The 19,331-nt window shown below is 37.3% G+C and overlaps 1 protein-coding gene across 4 annotated transcripts; it reads left to right on the top strand.

The window, feature by feature from the left end:
• The first annotated feature begins 512 nt into the window (after window positions 1-512).
• Window positions 513-9,840, top strand: LOC121980500 (anthranilate phosphoribosyltransferase, chloroplastic-like). 4 transcript variants are annotated; one of them, XR_006111568.1, is made up of 10 exons: window positions 513-594; window positions 681-973; window positions 1,075-1,218; window positions 1,289-1,450; window positions 1,537-1,620; window positions 1,837-2,025; window positions 8,048-8,138; window positions 8,274-8,333; window positions 8,508-9,323; window positions 9,444-9,840. XR_006111568.1 is itself a non-coding variant. In XM_042532577.1 (10 exons), the coding sequence occupies exons 1-10, from the start codon at window positions 761-763 to the stop codon at window positions 9,453-9,455; spliced, it is 1,209 nt and encodes a 402-aa protein (XP_042388511.1). In that variant the 5' UTR covers window positions 538-760; the 3' UTR covers window positions 9,456-9,840. The 4 variants fall into 4 exon arrangements, 2 of the variants coding, with proteins under 2 accessions (XP_042388511.1, XP_042388519.1); XM_042532577.1 differs by having other exon boundaries at window positions 538-973; window positions 8,508-8,626; window positions 9,189-9,323; XR_006111567.1 differs by having other exon boundaries at window positions 527-973.
• The last annotated feature ends 9,491 nt before the right edge of the window (window positions 9,841-19,331 follow it).

A 19,331-nucleotide genomic window follows, 5' to 3' on the forward strand; every position in this document is an offset into this window, starting at 1 on the left:
TTTTAAAAATTGACACGTCATCAGTTAATGGTTCTCTATCTGTGATCGATTTGTCATGAATTTTTTTTGCACACGACAGAATTATTAAAGCTAAAAGTATTTTATTTGCCACAAAGTACGAGAGGTTTATTTTAGAAGTTTTTGAGTTAATTTTCAACGTAATTTTGTTTCAAAGCAATTAAAGCTATGGATTTTTTTTTTAAAAAAAATCTTGTGATTATGTAGAATTAGTTGTTGAAAAATGTTTTTTTTTTCTCGTGAGAAATTTTTGAGTGGGTGAAAAAAAGCATCAAAAGTCCAGAACCTAAAAGAGATTAAACTGCAAATTTAAATATGAACAATGATATATAAGGAAAAAGATTTAATGAAAATCTTAAGATAAATATATAAAATCATGATCCATCATTTCATTTTTTTTTACCCATTATTTTATGTGTCTATCGTTGGAATTTTTATTAAGTTTTTTTTCTTATGTATATCATTTTTCTTTAAATTTTTTTTTTTTTTTTTTTTCTGTGTAGGTGAAGAGAATTTTGCCGTTCTTTTCTTTGCCTTATCGCCCGGCCGGCTTCCCAAAATCTAATGCCCTTCCAGGTGATCTCTCAGGAGACCGGAAGATCTCTGACGCTCAAGTCGACTTTCTTTCTAATTTTGGCAACCGCCGTCAATTTCCATTCCAGTTTTTGCGCTCGCTGCCTTCGACCCAAATCTCTCACTGCATTTCGCCCTAAAGCTGTGGAATCGTTAGCAGATTTCGTTTATGATGTCCACGGCGTCATTTTGCGGGCAGCTAGCCTCTTCTTTGTCGGTGACCAGGAGTCGTAGGCGGCACTTGAATTGGCAAACTCGTCGCTGCTTCTTCAATCTTGCATCTGCCGGTCGCAGTTACGGATCTGTGGCTGTTCGGCCCCTGCGGGCCCTGTCCACCACAAGCGCTCTGGGGACCGGCCCTTTGGAGGTTCGGTTCAACGAGGTGACTTTCTCGCTGTCATTGAGCCCTGGGCTTGTTTCTTTCGTGCGCTTTCTTGTCTTTGTTTGTTTTTAGTTGAGGTTCTTAAAGATTGTGTGGCTCAGGTAATTGAGTCGCTCGTGGATCGAATTGATCTATCGGAAGAAGAGGCGGAAGCGTGCCTCAAGCTTCTACTCAATGAAGCCAACGAGGCTTTAATTAGCGCCTTCCTCGTGCTTTTGCGTGCTAAAGGAGAGACCTTTCAGGAGGTATGCTTAAAACTGAGACCTTGGATGCTGTAATTCCGGATCCTTTGCTTTCTTTCTAACTTTAAGGCAGATTGTTGGATTGGCGAGGGCGATGATAGAATGCGCGGTGAAGGTCAATGGAATAGGTGATGCGGTTGACATTGTTGGTACTGGAGGAGACGGGGCTAATACGGTTAACATTTCTACCGGGGCTTCTATACTTACTGCAGCAGCTGGTCTGAATGTCGCCAAGGTAGACAAGCTTCATGATTCTTGCAATGTAAAGGTCATAAAAAGTATGCAGAGATAATAATGAAGATACTTCCCTATTTGTCGCAGCAAGGTAATCGATCCAGCTCCTCTGCCTGCGGTAGTGCTGATGTATTGGAAGCGTTGGGGGTGAACATCCAGTTAGGCCCTGAGGTAGTACTCTGGAAGATATACTATTTTCCATTAACGCCAGGCCTTCTTTAGCCTAAAACCTGGTGTCTTTTTTGTCCTGTTCCTCTTAGATATAACTACTAATGTGATATAAGCGATTGAAGTACGATTTATAAGTTTAGAAATGGTTCAATTTTTTTCTCTCTTGTATAAACTTTGAGTATCGGTTCAGTGATCAGTCTTAATTTATTGCAAAAGGAAGTAAAATGCTGCGTGAAGGAAGCAGGTATAGGATTCATGATGTCTCCACTTTATCACCCAGCAATGAAAATTGTTGGTCCTGTTAGGAAAAAGCTCAAAGTGAAGACTGTCTTCAACATTCTGGGGCCAATGTTGAATCCAGCACGAGTTCCATACACCGTTGTTGGTGTATACCATGAAGACATAGTAAGTGCCTTTTTTATATGTGATAATAGGATTTTAAATTGCTTCATGATATACATAGCATCATCCTCATCAAGTTGTGTTGGACTTGACTACCTGAATTTTATCCTTCCATTGAGATCTAGTGAAGTCCATACTACAAGTTCTGTTTGGATCAATTCAAATCATTTTTTAATACACCAGCCAATGCTTTATTTGTCTTGCTCGGCGCTTTTACACCTTTGACTAACTGATTTAATTCTTGTAACTACAGAATTTATTAGTCACCTTTAGAGGTGTTCATAAGGTCTTGTTCTATCAGAAGCTACACTTAATTTCTCTCTAGTACTGGTATAGTTTTGCTTTATCCTTTCTAGTAACACTAAACATCCATTTCAACATTTTCATATTTACTAAATTAACTTTTTATACATGGTGCTTTCTAACAATTTAACACTCCAATCCATGTAGTATGGCAGGTCGTACCAGATTCATATATAACTTTCCCTTTAACCTTAGTGATTTTCTATGAACTATGATCACATAATATTCCAGAAACTCTTCTCTATTTTGACCCCTTATTCTTTATTCTATTAATGATATGTTCATCAATATCCCCTTTTTGATGAATAATATATTTCATACTGTTACTTACTGGGATTGAGATGCTTTACAATGATAGTTTCATTCAGAGTATATCATGTCTGTTCAATATTTCTTCAGATACCACAACTATTCCTCCCTCTGTGTGTATATGAGCACATATTCATGTCCAGATTGCATTTTTCCCTTTTCTATTTCTTTTTCTTCCCATTAGATTCTATCATTTTACTCCCACAAAATTGCACTCAATAGATGGACTCTCAGGCTTTGCATCTACTTGCAGTTTAAGTTACATAATTCCCAGTCTTAGAATGTTTAGATATTTATTTAATTTGTGAAATGGTCCTTTCACTCACAGGTGGTATTTCAATAGCCATAATATTGATTTTTGACCTTCCTACCTTTGTATTCATATCATTAGTAAATGAAGCTTAGTTGAGCCTTGTGTTGTCCTTTTGATAGCAAGATATTGATTTCAGAGTATATGGTTTTTTTTTTTTATTTGTTCTCCTTTTGATAGCTTTGATGGACTTGACAAGAGTAGTTTGGCTGAGAAAGAGGATGCTTTTGTCTACCTTGACATCTGCTCTTTTTTCCGTTCTCTCTATTTTAGGCCCCTGAGAAGGGAAAGAAGATAGCGATCTTTCTCCTTGGCACAGTTTGAACCTTCTGTTCTGGCAAAGCTATGGCTGTTGCAGGAATTGATTTAGGATTCATCATACAAGAGTTTTCTGACTAGGTCCTCATTGGCATATTTTGGATTTATCTTTTCTTGGGAAAGTCCTCTAGAACCAATGATGAACATGAGGATATTGACAAATGACAATGCTGCTTCATGTTATCGGAGTCAAATAAGAGATTGGTTCAGGATCAACTAGGATCACAAACTCAAGCAAGATGGGGTCTTGTAAATAGCAACATGCTTGGTGAGGTTACATTCTAACACTTATGCCAGAACGTCTTAGGGAAAGTTCAAGACCGTGGAGAGGAAAACAAAGAATCTGCATCTTAGAGAAGAAAGGTGAAGGGGGAATTTACTGATGTTCTGATTTTTCGTGTTACTTCATCATGGAATATATCCTCTGAACACAAATGACAGAAAAAAAAAATACCGAGACAAAATTGTCTAAGCATGTGAAGAGAGGAGAAACATCTGAGATGGTGGTTCTGTACATCTAGTTTCGTGTGTATTCATTCCCCTTTGAAACTGAAATAAGAGTATGGGTAGGTCATTCTTTTGCATTATTTTTTGGGGCTTTTCTTGTTTGAATATTTTTGCATTATTTTTTGGGGCTTTTCTTGATTGGACATTTCACATTGATTGAGCAAAAGAACATTGACCTCTGTTCTTTCTCTGTGACATATTTGTAGTGGTAGAGATTTTTAGGGTGAGTGGTTTAGCTCTACGTTTTCTTTTTCTTTTCTTTCTTTTGTCATTTTCTTTTTCTTTTATTTCTTTTGTCATTCAGATAGACTGTAGAAGCTTGTTCATCTAAGTAATCAATTGTTTTGACCGTCCTAAACACTTCTTTACCAAGGGTTGTTGGACAATTCGTGATGAACCAGTCATGGCCGGTTCCAAACCCGGATAAAGGAGGAGCGTTGCTTTAGGTTGCCAGCCAGCATTAAAACTATAACAAATATTCAATGAATGAATCTATTAAACTATTGTGCTAATGCTAGGTTGTTCCCCGAAGGAACGGGTTGCAGGGTCTGACTGTAACGTCTCGATAAGGACCGCGACATCTCCATAACTTGGGTGTAGTGCTAAATATACAAGAGTTCGCGTTGCAGGAGCTGACTATAACGACCGCTACATCTCCATGAGAACTTGGGTCTAGTGTTAAATAGGCAAGAGTTCTCACACCATAGGTTGGATAAGAATAAATCTGATAGAAAAACTAATAATCTAATATTTGGAACATGGAACACTGGTAAATCAATAGAGGTAGTAGATACGATGATTAGGAGAAAAATTAATATTTTGTGTGTACAAGAGACAAACTAGGTATGCGAGAAGGTAAAATTGATAGAGAACTCGGGTTTTAAGTTATGGTAGAGTAAAGTAAGAAATGAAGTGGGTATTGTTGTAGATAGTTCGTTAAATGATGAAATTGTAGGAGTAGTTAGAAAAGGGAATAAAATTATAGCCCTTAAGATAATAGTGGCGAAAGAAACTATGAACATAATTAACATATATGCATCGAAAGTAGGATTAGACGACTTAGATGAAATATTATAAAACTTTCCGCCAAATGAAATGATTTTAATAGGAGGTGATCTAAATGGGCACGTCAGAGTGAAAAATGAGGAATATGAGAGGATATATGGAGGTTATGGGTTTAGAACGAGAAATGAGGAAGAGAAAATTACATTAGATTTATGATTGCATCTGATCTTATATTAGCTAATACGTTTTTAAAGAGAAGAATACTTAGTCACGTTCAAAAGTGAGAATAATAAATCGCAAATTGACTTTCTTAGGATTAGGAAGAAGGATAGAAAGCTTAAAGCAAATTATCAATAGAAAATTGTCTTTCTTATAGTTATAATAAATCGCAAATTGACTTTTTTAATTGCAAGGTCATTCCTGGAGAAAGCTTAACTATCCAACATAGGTTAGTATTGTTGGATATACGTCTCAAACATAGTATCAATAGAAATAAAATATATACGACTCCTAGAATTAAGTGGTGGAAGTTAAAGGATGAGAAGCAAAATATATTTAAAGAGAAGGTAGGAGTACAAGTATTAGGTGAAATAGACGGTGATTCTAATACGACATGGGATAAGATGGTATTAAAGTTGAAAATAGTAGCTAAGAATATATTCGGTGAGTCAAAGAGACATGCACTACTAAGTAAAAAATCTTGGTGATGGAATGAGAAAGTACAAGAGAAAGTGAAGAAAAAACGAATAGCTTATAAGGATTTATATATTTGTAAGAACGAGGAAAATTGAAAAAATATACAATAGCCAAGAAAGAAGTCAAGAGAGTAGTGAATGAAGCAAAGAATGAAATTTTTGAATGATTATATCAAAAATTGGATACAAAAGAAGGGGAAAGAAACATTTATAAAATAACTAAACTGAGAGAAAAGAAGACAAGAGATCTTATCCAAATAAATGTATTAAAGATGAATGCAATAGGGTATTAGTAAATGATGGAGAAATAAAAAAACGATGGAAGAGGTATTTTCATCAATTTTTTAATGAAGATTTAGGTGACCAACTTAACTTAGGTAATTTAAGTACGCCAAATGTGCATCAAAATTTAAATTTTTATCGTAGAATTTAAATTTCAGAAGTATAATAAGTTTTAAATGGGATGCACAATGGAAAGTCATTGGACCAGATGATATTCTGATAGAGATATGGAAGTGCATAGGGAAACAAGGTATTGAATGACTTATAAAATTATTTAACAAGATATTGAAAATGAAAAAAATGTCTGATCAATGAAGGATAAGTATTCTAGTTCTCTAGTTCTCTTATATAAGAACAAGGGAGATGTATAAAATTGTGTAAACTATAGGGGTATTAAACTAATGAGTCATATCATGAAATTTTAGAAAAAAGTAAGCGAAAAAAGATTATGGAAGGAGACCATGATGACCGAAAATCAATTTGGGTTTATGTCTTGACAACTTCTTAGACAATTAATTGAAAAATATCGGGAGTAAAAACAATATCTGCACATGGTATTCATTGACTTAGAAAAGCTTATGACAGAGTTCCAAGAGAAATTATATGGAGAATTCTAGAAAAGAGAGGTGTTAGCGTAATATATGTTGAATTAATTAAGGATATGTACAAGGATGTAATGACTAGAGTAAAGAATTCAAGCGGAGTAATTGAAATATTTTCAATAAAGATAGGGTTATATCAAGGATTAGCTCTAAGTCCCAATCTTTTTACACTAATTATGAATGAACTCACTACACATATTCAAGACACATTACTGTGGTGCATGTTGTTTGCAGATGATATTATTTTGGTAGATGAAACACGTGAAGGAAAATTGCTAAACTAGAATCTTGGCGGGAAATACTAGAAGGTAAAGGTTTTAGGCTTAGTAGAATAAACACAGAATATATGGAATTTAAGTTTAGCAATATTAGATATAATGAGACAGTTGTTAAGATAGGAGATGACGAGTTGCCTAGAACTAAGAGCTTTTGATATTTAGGATCATTTTTGCAAAATGATAGAGGGATTGTGAGAAATGTCTTACATAGAATACAAGCAGGATGATTGAAATGGAAGAGAACATCGAGTGTTTTATGTGATCATAAAGTACCTTTAAAACTTAAAGGAAAAATCTACAAATCCGCAGTTAGATTTGCTATGTTATATGGAGCTGAATGCTAGGCTATGACTTGAGTACATGAGTAGAAGATGAGAGTTGCAGAGATGAGGATGTTAAGGTGGATATGTGGACATACGAGAATGGACAGAATAAGAAATGAGAGTATTAGAGAAAAAGTCGGAATTGCATTTATTGAGGGAAAACTCTGAGAGACACGTTTAAGATGGTACGAGCATATATTTACACGACCCATAAATGCTCCAATTAAGTGATGTGAAACTATGACAAACACGCATATCAAACGAGGAAGAGGAAGACTAAAAAAAACTTGGTTAACAATAATAAATAAGATAAAATTTATTTAAGTATAGATGATGATGATGATATAGTGGGAGATAAAACTCAATGGCGTAAAGGGATCTATATAGTCAACCCCACTTATTGGGATAAGGTTTGGTTATTGTTGTTGTTGGTGGTTGGACAACCATTAATTTAATTATCATGCTCACAAGTAATGACATAGAATTGTTATGGTTTAATGAGATACACTTCCTTAATTATTTTTAATGTTTTTCTGCAAAATGCGTTCTCTGGGCTTGTTGAAAATAAGTTCTGAATGGAATTTTTGATGCTGAATTGTTTGATGTTGACATTAATCAACTTAATTCCATAGTTAAAAGCAACCTTCTGATGTTGTCATGACTGGCTTGTTGACGTATTAAATGCCAATGGACATGTGTCTTTATTTTAGTCCTTAGGCAGAGCTTGTCCAATGCCTATTATCGAGCCTATATGAGGATTGAATTTTACAATATTACATTCTTGAGAAAACTAGTTTATGCAAACCAGACTTGAGTCAGAATAATTGGGCAAGAAGTCCATCAGTCACTGGTCAGAAAGTCCAGTAGCTTACAGCATGTCCTAACTGCTTCTCTATCACCTGGGTTTGAGCAAAAGGAGTGGCACTTTGGTTCAACTCTTGTTCCAGAAGATTTTTATTCGTGTCTAGACCATAATGGTCTCAAAGAACTTTTTTTTTTCAACTAATAGTTTATCCTTAAATAAGTTTATTCCCATGTGTTTAGAGAATGGACAAGAAATTATGAATGCTGAATTCTTCCTTTGCTTGGTTAGGTACTCAAAATGGCTAATGCATTGCAGAAGTTTGGAATGAAGAGAGCATTAGTAGTTCATTCTAAAGGTTTAGATGAGATAAGTCCACTTGGTACGATCCAATTTTTAATGTGCCTTCTTTGTTAGTTTTCATTGATTTTGGGACAGCTGTCCATGTTTTTTTTTCTCTCACCTACTTTGGTTTCAGTTTTTAACTGATTATGTTACAAACTATTTTTCCCTGCAGGATCTGGATACTTCCTTGATGTCACGCCCACAGCAATAAACAAACTATACTTCGATCCATGTAGGCAACTTATTTGTGCATCTCTTTCCACATTGTAATTTGATTTATTCAGTCTAAATATTGGCAGAATCAGAACTAAATCCTCAAAACTTTTTATTAATAACAATGCGTTATTCCATTCCTATAATCTTACATCCCCTTAATTTCATAGTAAATGAATTACATACGATGCAGTGGACTCTGGTATTCCCCGCTGCACGCTAGATGATCTTAAAGGAGGCGGCCCACAGTTCAATGCAGAAGTTCTTCGAAGAGTATTGTCTGGTGAAAAGGGCCCAATTGCTGATGCTCTCGTAAGTCAGTTCCTTTTTGTTAATTTTGCTGACATGGTTGCAATTACAGTCTTATGTTTCAATTGTCTTAGCAGCATCATAATTTCCATAGGTAAAAATGCTTTGTCTTACAAAATACTGGCTAGCTTGGCTAGTTTTTATAGTCTGACTATCCATCGTGCTGCTCGAGAAGTGTGTGGTTACATTTTTCACATAACTTTAGTCACAGTAAGCATGCAAATAAACTGACCGGTGGCAATTTGATAATGGAACTTTGAATTTGTAGCAGCTATAGAAGTTTTCTGTGTCCACTCAAATCAGTTTTAGCACCTTTCTATTTTATTTCTGCCAACCTGTCTGTCTATTCTCTACATAGCTAGTTTATCCTTTTGAGGGGTTTTATCGCATCTATTGTCTCACACGAGGGCCTTCTTTAGTAAAATTTGTAAGCTTCTCGACACCAAATATTCCAGTGGTTTATAGCCAGGTCTATAGTTTCCTTGAACTCATGTCAATTTGAATAGAAGTATACCATGAACATATTTTTGATTGCACTTGGTTTCTATGATTTCTTCAAATGCAGGTTCTTAATGCTGCCGCTGCTCTTCTCGTCGCCGGTCATGTGAGCAACTTTAGCGAAGGTGTAGCACTAGCTCAAGAGACGCATCAATCTGGGAAGGCCATCGACACACTCACTTCCTGGATTGCAGTCTCCAACGTCAGTTCATAGTTTCTCTTTGAATTCGCTGCTTTAGTTCTGCTTGCTTATAGAAAGTTGTTCCTTGCTTTGTGCATTTTTATCCTCCAAAGATTCTCAGATATCAATTGTCGTATGCAGAGATCAGGATAAGCAGCTGCGAGGTCTCTATGATTAGTATCTCGATCGGTATGCGATAAATTACTCGAGCGCCTTGTTGCGACATGCTGAGGTGAAGGTTGATTTCGAAGTCCAGAAATATTTACCATCGCAATAAAAGTTCCATCTTATGACGGATGACCTTGTGATCTTTCATGATTATGGTGTCAGACGCAACCCGAAATACCTCTGAATCGAATTTTAAGAACAGTTGTAGCTGCTAACTGCTATAACGTGTAACAATTGGTTGTTAATATTTATAAGTGTCATTATTGGTTGATTTTGCTTATAACACGGTTAAAATAATATTTTATTAAGGAAAATAAATTGAAGGGATTTTATGACACCTACTTCATTTTAAATGAATATTATTTGGTTATGATCGTCTGTGTAAATGTTAGTAGGTTGTTGTTATAATGTGTAACAATTAGTTACTAGTTTCTAAAATAGTATTATTATCTAGTATCATTATCTTATATTAATTTTTATTAGAACGATAATCTAATTAAAATAATATTTTAAAGAACAAAATAAACTAAGGAGAGTTTATGATATTCATTATAATTCAAATGAATATTATTTGATTTTGATTGGCAATGTAAAAATTAGCAGATAGTTGGCACACGTGATCAATTGTGTAAAGTTAATAGGTAGTTGTTATAATGTCTAATGGTATAGAAACTAATAGGTATCAACTGTGTAAGTAATAACTACTTGCTTCCAGGAGTATTTTAGACACTTCACTTTAAAGGAGATGTTCATTTGAGTTTTTTTTTTTAAAGAAAACCAGGGCGCTTGAATGACGTTTTAACTTGCCTTTTGATTTTTGTCCATTTATAACAATGCTACATATGTTTTTTTCCTTCATAATTTCATTTAAACACATGAATCTCCTCATTATTACAATTTAATGCCCAGGACTCGATGCGATAGTAAGAGGTGGGATTAACTTTCATGTAACAAACTAAGGATTCGATTCTCACGTAGGATATATCATAGTACTTGAATCACTCATGATGTTAACGTGATATATCATAGTATTTGAATCACTCGTGACGTTGAGTCATTTGTTAGGATTCATTTTTATTTTCTAAATTAATTTTTATAGCCGATGAAAATAATTTTAGCAACGATCCATTATTTTCAAGATTAGTGGATACTTGAATTTGAAAAAAAAAATTATTCAATTCATCACATCTAATTGTTGATTGAATTGGGCCACGTGAAAGAGATATTTTCGAAGGAAAAAAGTATTTGTCAAATCTAAGGTTCTCCTATACATTGATAGTAAGAAGTTTGATGTATGTTCCAGTATGCTGTTAGGATCTTCGGATGGCTAGAGAGGGGGGGTGTGAATAGTCGACCTCAAATTCGCGTTTCTTTCTACAAATCAAGTTAGCGCAGCGGAAAAATAACAACAGAAACGTAAATGGAGATATCAAACCTCAAGCACAACGATGTAACGAGTTTCGGAGATGATACTCCTACTCCTCGACGTGCCCGTAAGGTGGACGAAGCCTATCAATCCGTCGGTGGATGAGACCCCGGATAACCGGCTAATATGAACTCCTTCTGGGTGGAGAAACCTCGCCACAATCTCTTGCAACAGCAAGATAGGAGTACAAGAAAGAAAGCAAGAAATAAAAAGCAATACGAATGTAAAAACACTTTGCCTTCTCGTCGACGGGAGTCCGTTGATGAAGCAACAACTTCACGGATGCCCAATAGCAGCTGAACCAGCCGAAGGAAGCTCACTCGAAGCTTCAAGAAGTATGAGCTCAGCAAAGCTCAGTAAGAGCAGAAGGAACCAGAAAGAAGTGTGAGAAGCAACTGCTTACTGTAGAGGCACTCGACCCCTTTATATCCCTGAACCTGCGAACCTGCGAAGAGGGCAGAAGACAGCAGAAATCTAGCCGTTGTGACTCAACGGCTAGAGCTGGACAGATTAGGCTCCACCCTGATCGGTCCAGACCTTCTCTGATCGGTCTTGGGACCGATCAGGACCTATGCTGATCGGTCCCCAGACTGATCAGCACACTTCACAGAGAGTTGCCCAACTCTCTGATCGGTCTGTGGACCGATCAGGACTCAGGTGGATCGGTCCACAGACCGATCCCCCTCTTTCTTCTCCCGATCTTCTTCGCTTCTGTATGATTACCGATCGGTCACCAGACCGATCAGGTAATTCACAGAAACACACTGTTTGGTTACTGATCGGTCACCAGACCGATCAGTCAACCAGCGTATCACTGGATCGGTCACCAGACCGATCCAGGTTTAGAGCTCCGAGCCCTAAACCCTACCTGGTCCTGAGAACGAGCTACCGAGCCCTCTCTGACCTCCCATGCCAAGCTTTCATACTTGGACTTCTCCCGTGCCAAGCTCCCTGCTTGGACTTCTCCGTGCCAAGTCTCCATACTTGGACTTTTCCCGTGCCAAGTCTCCATACTTGGACTTTTCACCAGATGTCTGGTCAACCTTGACCTATCTGGATTTCCCTTGCCTGGCTTCACTCACCAGGACTTTCCAACTGCCTGGCTTCACTCACCAGGACTTTCCCTTGCCTGGCTTCACTCGCCAGGACTTTCACCTGGCTTCACTTACCAGGATTTTCCAACTGTCTGGCTTCACTCACCAGGACTTTCCCTTGCCTGGCTTCACTCACCAGGACTTTCACCTGGCTTCACTTACCAGGATTTCCCGAATCAGGTCGACCCACCTCGGGTCAACCAGGTCAACCTTGACCAAAGATTGCACCCACAATCTCCCAAGTTTGTATTCTGTCAAACATCAGAATAGAACTTTTCTATTCTCGTCAAACATCAGAATAGAACTTTTCTATTCTCGTCAAACATCAGAATAGAACTTTTCTATTCTCGTCAAACATCAAAATACAACTCGAGTCAGGTCAACTCGAGTCAGGTCAACCAGGTCAACCTTGACCTAAGGTTGCACCAACAATCTCCCCCTTTTTGATGTTTGACAAAAACCATAATCAAGTTAGGTTAACCCGATAACCTAACTTAGGTTTTCCAATGTTCTTCTTTGAACATTCTCCCCAAACTCTAATGTTCTTCCTTGAACATTCTTTGGACATTCTCCCATTCTCCCCCTTTTTGACACACATCAAAAAGAGTGATTCAAGGTCAAGAGTTTCTTCCTAATGAAAGTCCCATACATTTCATTGAAACCCTTAATTTCCCCCTTGATACTAAAGTCAACAATCAACTTAGTGATAATCCCCATATCACTAATCATGACGAGTAAAAACTCCCCTAAAAGTCAACTCCCGCCTGACCAATAGGTAAAACTCCCCCTAAAGGTCAACTCCCCCTTGACCATTGCACCAACAATGTCTCGGAGAATTTCAAACCTTTAGAAATCCAAAACACAAACTGTGTTTTAACTTTCAGCTGAAATTTCAGAAATTTCAGACAACATATTTCAGAAATTTCAGACAGAATTTGGCACGCCCGATCGGTCACCAGACCGATCAGGATCTGGACCGATCAGGGAACCTCCTGATCGGTCACACATGTCTGATTTCTGAATTCTTCCTCCCGAAATTCAGAAACCCCTACAAAATTACAGAAAATTCCAAAAATTATAAAATTTTGAGGATACATTCCTCATAACATATACTATCATGGAAAAATAGTTTTCTATGAAAATAACTTCCATTTTCAAATCTTGATACAAAGTTTAAAAACTTTGAAATAGTTCAAGTTTACCTCAACTTTGTATCAACTTGCTCAATGATGAATGCTATCACTAGAAAAGCTTCATCAAGGTTTTTCAAATCAATTTTGAAATGATTTTAAACCATTCAATTTAGGACCACAATCTTAGGGCTAAGTGTACATGACTTGTACGCAAGCTTTCCCTATGATCCTCCATTTCGAATTAGGCTCATCTAGGTACAAGAACTATGCACCTTGATCCTAACTCATAATCCTAATATCTCACACACATCTAAGGTGTATCAAACACATCCAAGTCAATTTTGATGTGAGATATGAGTTTAGGTCATCTTAAGCTAAGTTCTCATGCATTTTCTAAACAACAATTTGATTTCCATATCAAATTGTGTTTTTGTCCTTAAATAAATTTAATTGATCATACATGCAAGAGATGATGACATGGCATAAAATAATATCATAAGTGGAAACATGTGCCAATGTCATGATGTCATGGCATAAAGTATGAAACTTAAATAAGGCATGACATATAACTAACCTAAGCATTATCATGACATTTCAAATGATAGTAAATTAAATATGATGTCATGACATGGCATATGACAAACAATATATGGCAAATAACATATAAAGGTATAGAAAATACCTAATTCTAGCTTTAGTTGCCATTTTTGATAATTTTGATCATTTTTCCATAAATTCTATATTCCTAAGTGTAATAGATCTAAAATCATATACTAAAGATTTTTAGATCACTATGTGCCAATTAGATTGACCTTAGAAAATTCCTCAAGTGTGGTTGGCACATCCTAATCACCTTAGGAATAAGTAAAATTTTAAATTTCATTTTCAAGGCTTGATTACACCTTGAAAATTCCTAAAGTGCCACCTTTTGCCATGATTAGGTTAACTACCTATTCAAGTAAGGTTGGCACACCCTAAACCATCTAGCGTGATGGAATCACGCTCTTAGGAACCCAATACCTATTGGAGCTCATTGGGTTCACTAAATATTCACTAGGGATGACTTCCCTAGCAACCCTCCTAATGACCCTCCTAGGCTTTAAAGCCTTGGTCATTTGGGACTCATCAAGATCAACTCTAGGGGTGACTCCCCTTGTGACCTTGGTGATGGTCTTTCTAGCCCTAGGTCTTGTTCCATAATCGAATGGAACATTATGATAAGTGGGCTTTGATTTTTGACCTTTAGACCCTTGAGTTGACTTCTCTAAATTCTTAAGGGCCTTTTCTAAATTGTCAAGTCTTGACCTCAAGACTTGATTTTCCTTTTCTAATACCTCAAGTTTTAATTTGTCATTTTTCTTTGAGGTATTCCTAGGCATATGTCTAGTTGTTTTGGGATTTCTACCTAGGTTCTCCTTAGCCTTAGATGAGGTAATTCTAGGGTTAGCATTTCTAGAATTGTCCTTACCTAGGCTAACATGTTTGACACCTAAGCACATGTATTGATTTCTATTGTTGTCATGCCTATCTTTATTGACAATTGCAACAAAACTACTATTAACATGTGTCTTATTCAAATTGCAAGAATGTGCCTTAAAGGTTACCTTAGGGTTTGCCTTAGCTCCCCCTATCGATGTGCTCGGTCTCTTGTCCTTGTGAGATTGCCTCCCCCTCGGACATTGGCTCCTATAGTGTCCCCTTCGCTTGCATTGGAAGCACACCACGTGCTCCTTACCCTTGCGTATCGGGACTCCGGCTTTCTTGACCTTTGGCGCCGGTGGAGTCTTCCTAATCCTCTTTGGACATTTACTCTTGTAATGCCCAAATTCCCTACACTCAAAGCACATTATATGTAATTTACTTGAAAGTAAATTGCTTGAGTTACCTAGGGTTGAGGATGGTTGTATGCTTTCTTCTTCATCCCTTCCGGAAGTAGAGGCTTCTTCTTCTTGCTCCAATCTTGAAGAAGAACTCTCCTCCTCCTCTTCCTTAGATGTTGAGTAGCCCTCAACTTCTAATTCCTTTCCTCCATGATGTGAGCTACTTGGCTCACTTGACTCCTCTTCATGACTTGAAGTGGAGCTCTCCTCATGGAACTTAGCCAAGTTGTTCCACAACTCCTTGGCATTGTTGTATCCACCTATCTTACACAAGATATCGTTAGGTAATGAGAATTCAAAAATTTTCATTACCTCGTCGTTGATTACGGATTGGTGGATTTGTTCCTTCGTCCACCTCTTCTTCTCAAGAATTTCTCCTTCTTCATCCCTTGGAGGAACAAAACCTACTTGTACACAATTCCAATTAACTAAGTTAGTCATAAGAAAGTACTTCATTCTTACCTTCCAAAACGCGAAGTCGTCGCGATCGTAGAAGGGTGGAATCGTGACGTCTTCTCCAAGTCCATCCATTCTCTAGCTTGTGCTCCCTTGGGTGTTAATCCGACGAAGAGCAACCTGGCTCTGATACCACTTGTTAGGACCTTCGGATGGCTAGAGGGGGGGTGTGAATAGCCGACCTCAAATTCGCGTTTCTTTCTACAAATCAAGTTAGCGCAGCGGAAAAATAACAACAGAAACATAAATGGAGATATCAACCTCAAGCACAGCGATGTAACGGGGTTCGGAGTGTTGGTTGCTACTCGGAAAGCCTAGAGGTTCCACTGTACAAAAATTTTGTACAAAGGTCTGAACCTTATCCTAGCTACCATGTGTTCTTTTAAATTAAATTTTGGATCGCCTGCGGAACTTAACATGTTTGATCCAAAACTTAATCTATTCGTTCTTTTAGGTTTTGACTTGGGTCTCCTGCGGAACTTAACACGTTCGACCCAAATCACCTTAAGTTATTAATTCCATTAAATATTAATTTCCATAATTGGTTCCCAGTACTGACGTGGCGAGGCACATGGCCTTCTTGGATATGGGAGCAACCACCACCGACTAGACAAAACCTTTTATGGAAAGCTAATATTTAATTTCCTAAAATAACTTTAGGTTAACTGAAAAGAATAATCAAATCACAAGGAAAAAGAAAACAAAAGAACACAACATCGAAAAACATATTCGAAATACTAGAATCGCATGCCTCTTGTATTTGGTATTATTTCCAAAAATAACTAGTATGATGCGGAAAGAAAAATTACTAGTTATACCTTTTAGAAAGACCTCTTGATCTTCTACCGTATTCCTCTTCTAACCTCGGACGTTGTGTGGGCAACGATCTTCCGAGATGAGAAACCACCAAAGCACCTTCTTCTCCTTTCTTCAAGTTTCGGCCAAGCACTATGCTTCCAAGAGATGAAGATCTTTTTCCACCAATCAAGCTCCAAGGGATGTAAGCTTTCTCTCCTTCTTCTCCAAACTAAAATCCGGCCACCACTTGATCTTCAATGAGGAAGAGAGGTCCGGCCACAAGATGGAGAGAAGAGAAAGGAAGGAGGCCAGCCACACCAAGGAAGAAAAGAGGGAGAAAATAATAGAGGTTGTTCACCATGAAGCCTTCTCTACCCCCTCTTTTATAATCCTTGGTCTTGGCAAATAAGGAAATTTAATTAAAAACTTCCTTAATTCTTTTGTCATGAAAAGGAAAATTTTATTTTAATTAAAATAATTTTTCTTCTCACTTAAACATGGCCGACCACTTATTTCCTCAAATCAAGGAGAGTTTTAATTAAACAAGAATTAAAACTTCCTAATTTGTTTCCAGAAATTTATAAAAATTTCTCCAATAATTTTATCCCTTCATGATTGGTTTATAAAAAGGAAATTTAATAAATTAAAATCTTTCTTTTAAACATGTGGATAAAAAGAAAGTTATCTCTAAAAATTAAAATCTCTTTCAATCTACAAATAAGGAAAGATATCAAATCTTTTCTTAATCTTTTGTAGAAACTTATAAAAGAGAATATTTAATTTTAAACTCTCTTTTAAATCATGAACATGTTTAAAAAGGAAAGTTTTCTTAAAATTTAAAATCCTCCTTTAATCAACAAATAAGGAAAGATTTCAAATTTTAAACTCTCTTTTAATCATGTAGATGATTTACAAATAAGGAAAGTTTTTACCAAAAATTAAAACCATCCTTTTAAACTACAAATAAGGAAAGAGATTAATCTCTTCTCTTAATCTTTTGTAGAAAGTTATAAAAGGAAATTTTAATTTTTTTAACTCTCTTTTAAAATCATGATATCCACATAAGAAATAATTTTAATAAAAATCCTTTTTAATATTCTAGTGGCCGGCCACCTAAGCTTGGGACCCAAGCTTTTGGCGACCACCTAAATGACTCATCCGCTTGGACTTGGCCGGCCCTAGCTTGGGTTCCAAGCTAGCTTGGCCGGCCCCATTGGATGGGTAAGAAGGTGGGTATGCGGTGGGTATAAATCTCTATATACTAGAGGCTACGATAGGGACCGAGAGGAGGAATTGGTTTTGGTCTCCCGATAAAATTAAGCATCCGTGTTCGCCCCGAACACACAACTTAATTTTATCAATAATAATTCATTCCACTAGAGAACTATTATTGAACTACCGCACCAATCCCAAATTACATTTTGGGCTCCTTCTTATTATGAGTGTGTTAGTCTCCCTGTGTTTAAGATAACAAATGTCCACTAATTAAGTAAGTTACTGACAACTCACTTAATTAATATCTAGCTCCAAGAGTAGTACCACTCAACTTCATCGTCATGTCGGACTAAGTCCACCTGCAGGGTTTAACATGACAATCCTTATGAGCTCCTCTTGGGGACATTCTCAACCTAGATCACTAGGACACAGTTTCCTTCTATAATCAACAACACACACTATAAGTGATATCATTTCCCAACTTATCGGGCTTATTGATTCATCGAACTAAATCTCACCCATTGATAAATTAAAGAAATAAATATCAAATATATGTGCTTGTTATTATATTAGGATTAAGAGCACACACTTCCATAATAACTGAGGTCTTTGTTTATTTATAAAGTCAGTATAAAAGAAACGACCTCTAATGGTCCTACTCAATACACTCTAAGTGTACTAGTGTAATTATATAGTTAAGATAAACTAATACCTAATTACACTACGACCTTCCAATGGTTTGTTCCTTTCCATTTATGGTCGTGAGCTACTATTTATAATTTATAAGGTACTGATAACATGATCCTCTGTGTGTGACACCACACACCATGTTATCTACAATATAAATTAATTGAACAACTACATTTATCATAAATGTAGATATTTGACCAATGTGATTCTTATTTCTAGATAAATGTTTATACCAAAAGCTAGGCTTTTAGTATACACTCTAACACGGAGATGATACTCCTACTCCTCGGCGTGTCCGTAAGGTGGACGAAGCCTATCAATCCGTCGGTGGATGAGACCCCGGATAACCGGCTAATATGAACTCCTTCTGGGTGGAGAAACCTCGCCACAATCTCTTGCAACAGCAAGATAGGAGTACAAGAAAGAAAGCAAGAAACAAAAAGCAATACGAATGTAAAAACACTTTGCCTTCTCATCGACGGGAGTCCGTTGATGAAGCAACAACTTCACGGATGCCCAACAGTGAACCGAAGGAAGCTCACTCGAAGCTTCAAGAAGTATGAGCTCGAAAGCTCGATGAAGCGAAGGAACCGGGAAGAAGTGTGAGAAGCAATCGCTTCAGAGGCACTCGACCCTTTATATCCTCGAACTGCGAACTGCGAAGAGGCGGAAGGCGGTAAATCTAGCGTGTGACTCAGCGGTTGAATGAACCGATCGAGCTCCACCGATCGGTCGGACTTCTCGATCGGTCTTGGGACCGATCAGGACCTATGCTGATCGGTCCCCAGATCGATCAACACACTTCACAGAGAGTTGCCCAACTCTCTGATCGGTCTGTGGACCGATAAGGACTCAGGTGGATCGGTCCACAGACCGATCCCCCTCTTTCTTCTCCCGATCTTCTTCGCTTCTGTATGATTACTGATCGGTCACCAGATCGATCAGGTAATTCACAGAAACACACTGTTTGGTTACTGATCGGTCACCAGACCGATCAGTCAACCAGCGTATCACTGGATCGGTCACCAGACCGATCCAGGTTTAGAGCTCCCAGCCCTAAACCCTACCTGGTCCTGAGAACGAGCTACTGAGCCCTCTCTGACCTCCCATGCCAAGCTTTCATACTTGGACTTCTCCCGTGCCAAGCTCCCTGCTTGGACTTCTCCGTG

The sequence above is a fragment of the Zingiber officinale genome, chromosome 1B (genome assembly GCF_018446385.1).
Source record: "Zingiber officinale cultivar Zhangliang chromosome 1B, Zo_v1.1, whole genome shotgun sequence".
In the NCBI taxonomy this organism is placed as follows: Eukaryota; Viridiplantae; Streptophyta; class Magnoliopsida; order Zingiberales; family Zingiberaceae; genus Zingiber; species Zingiber officinale.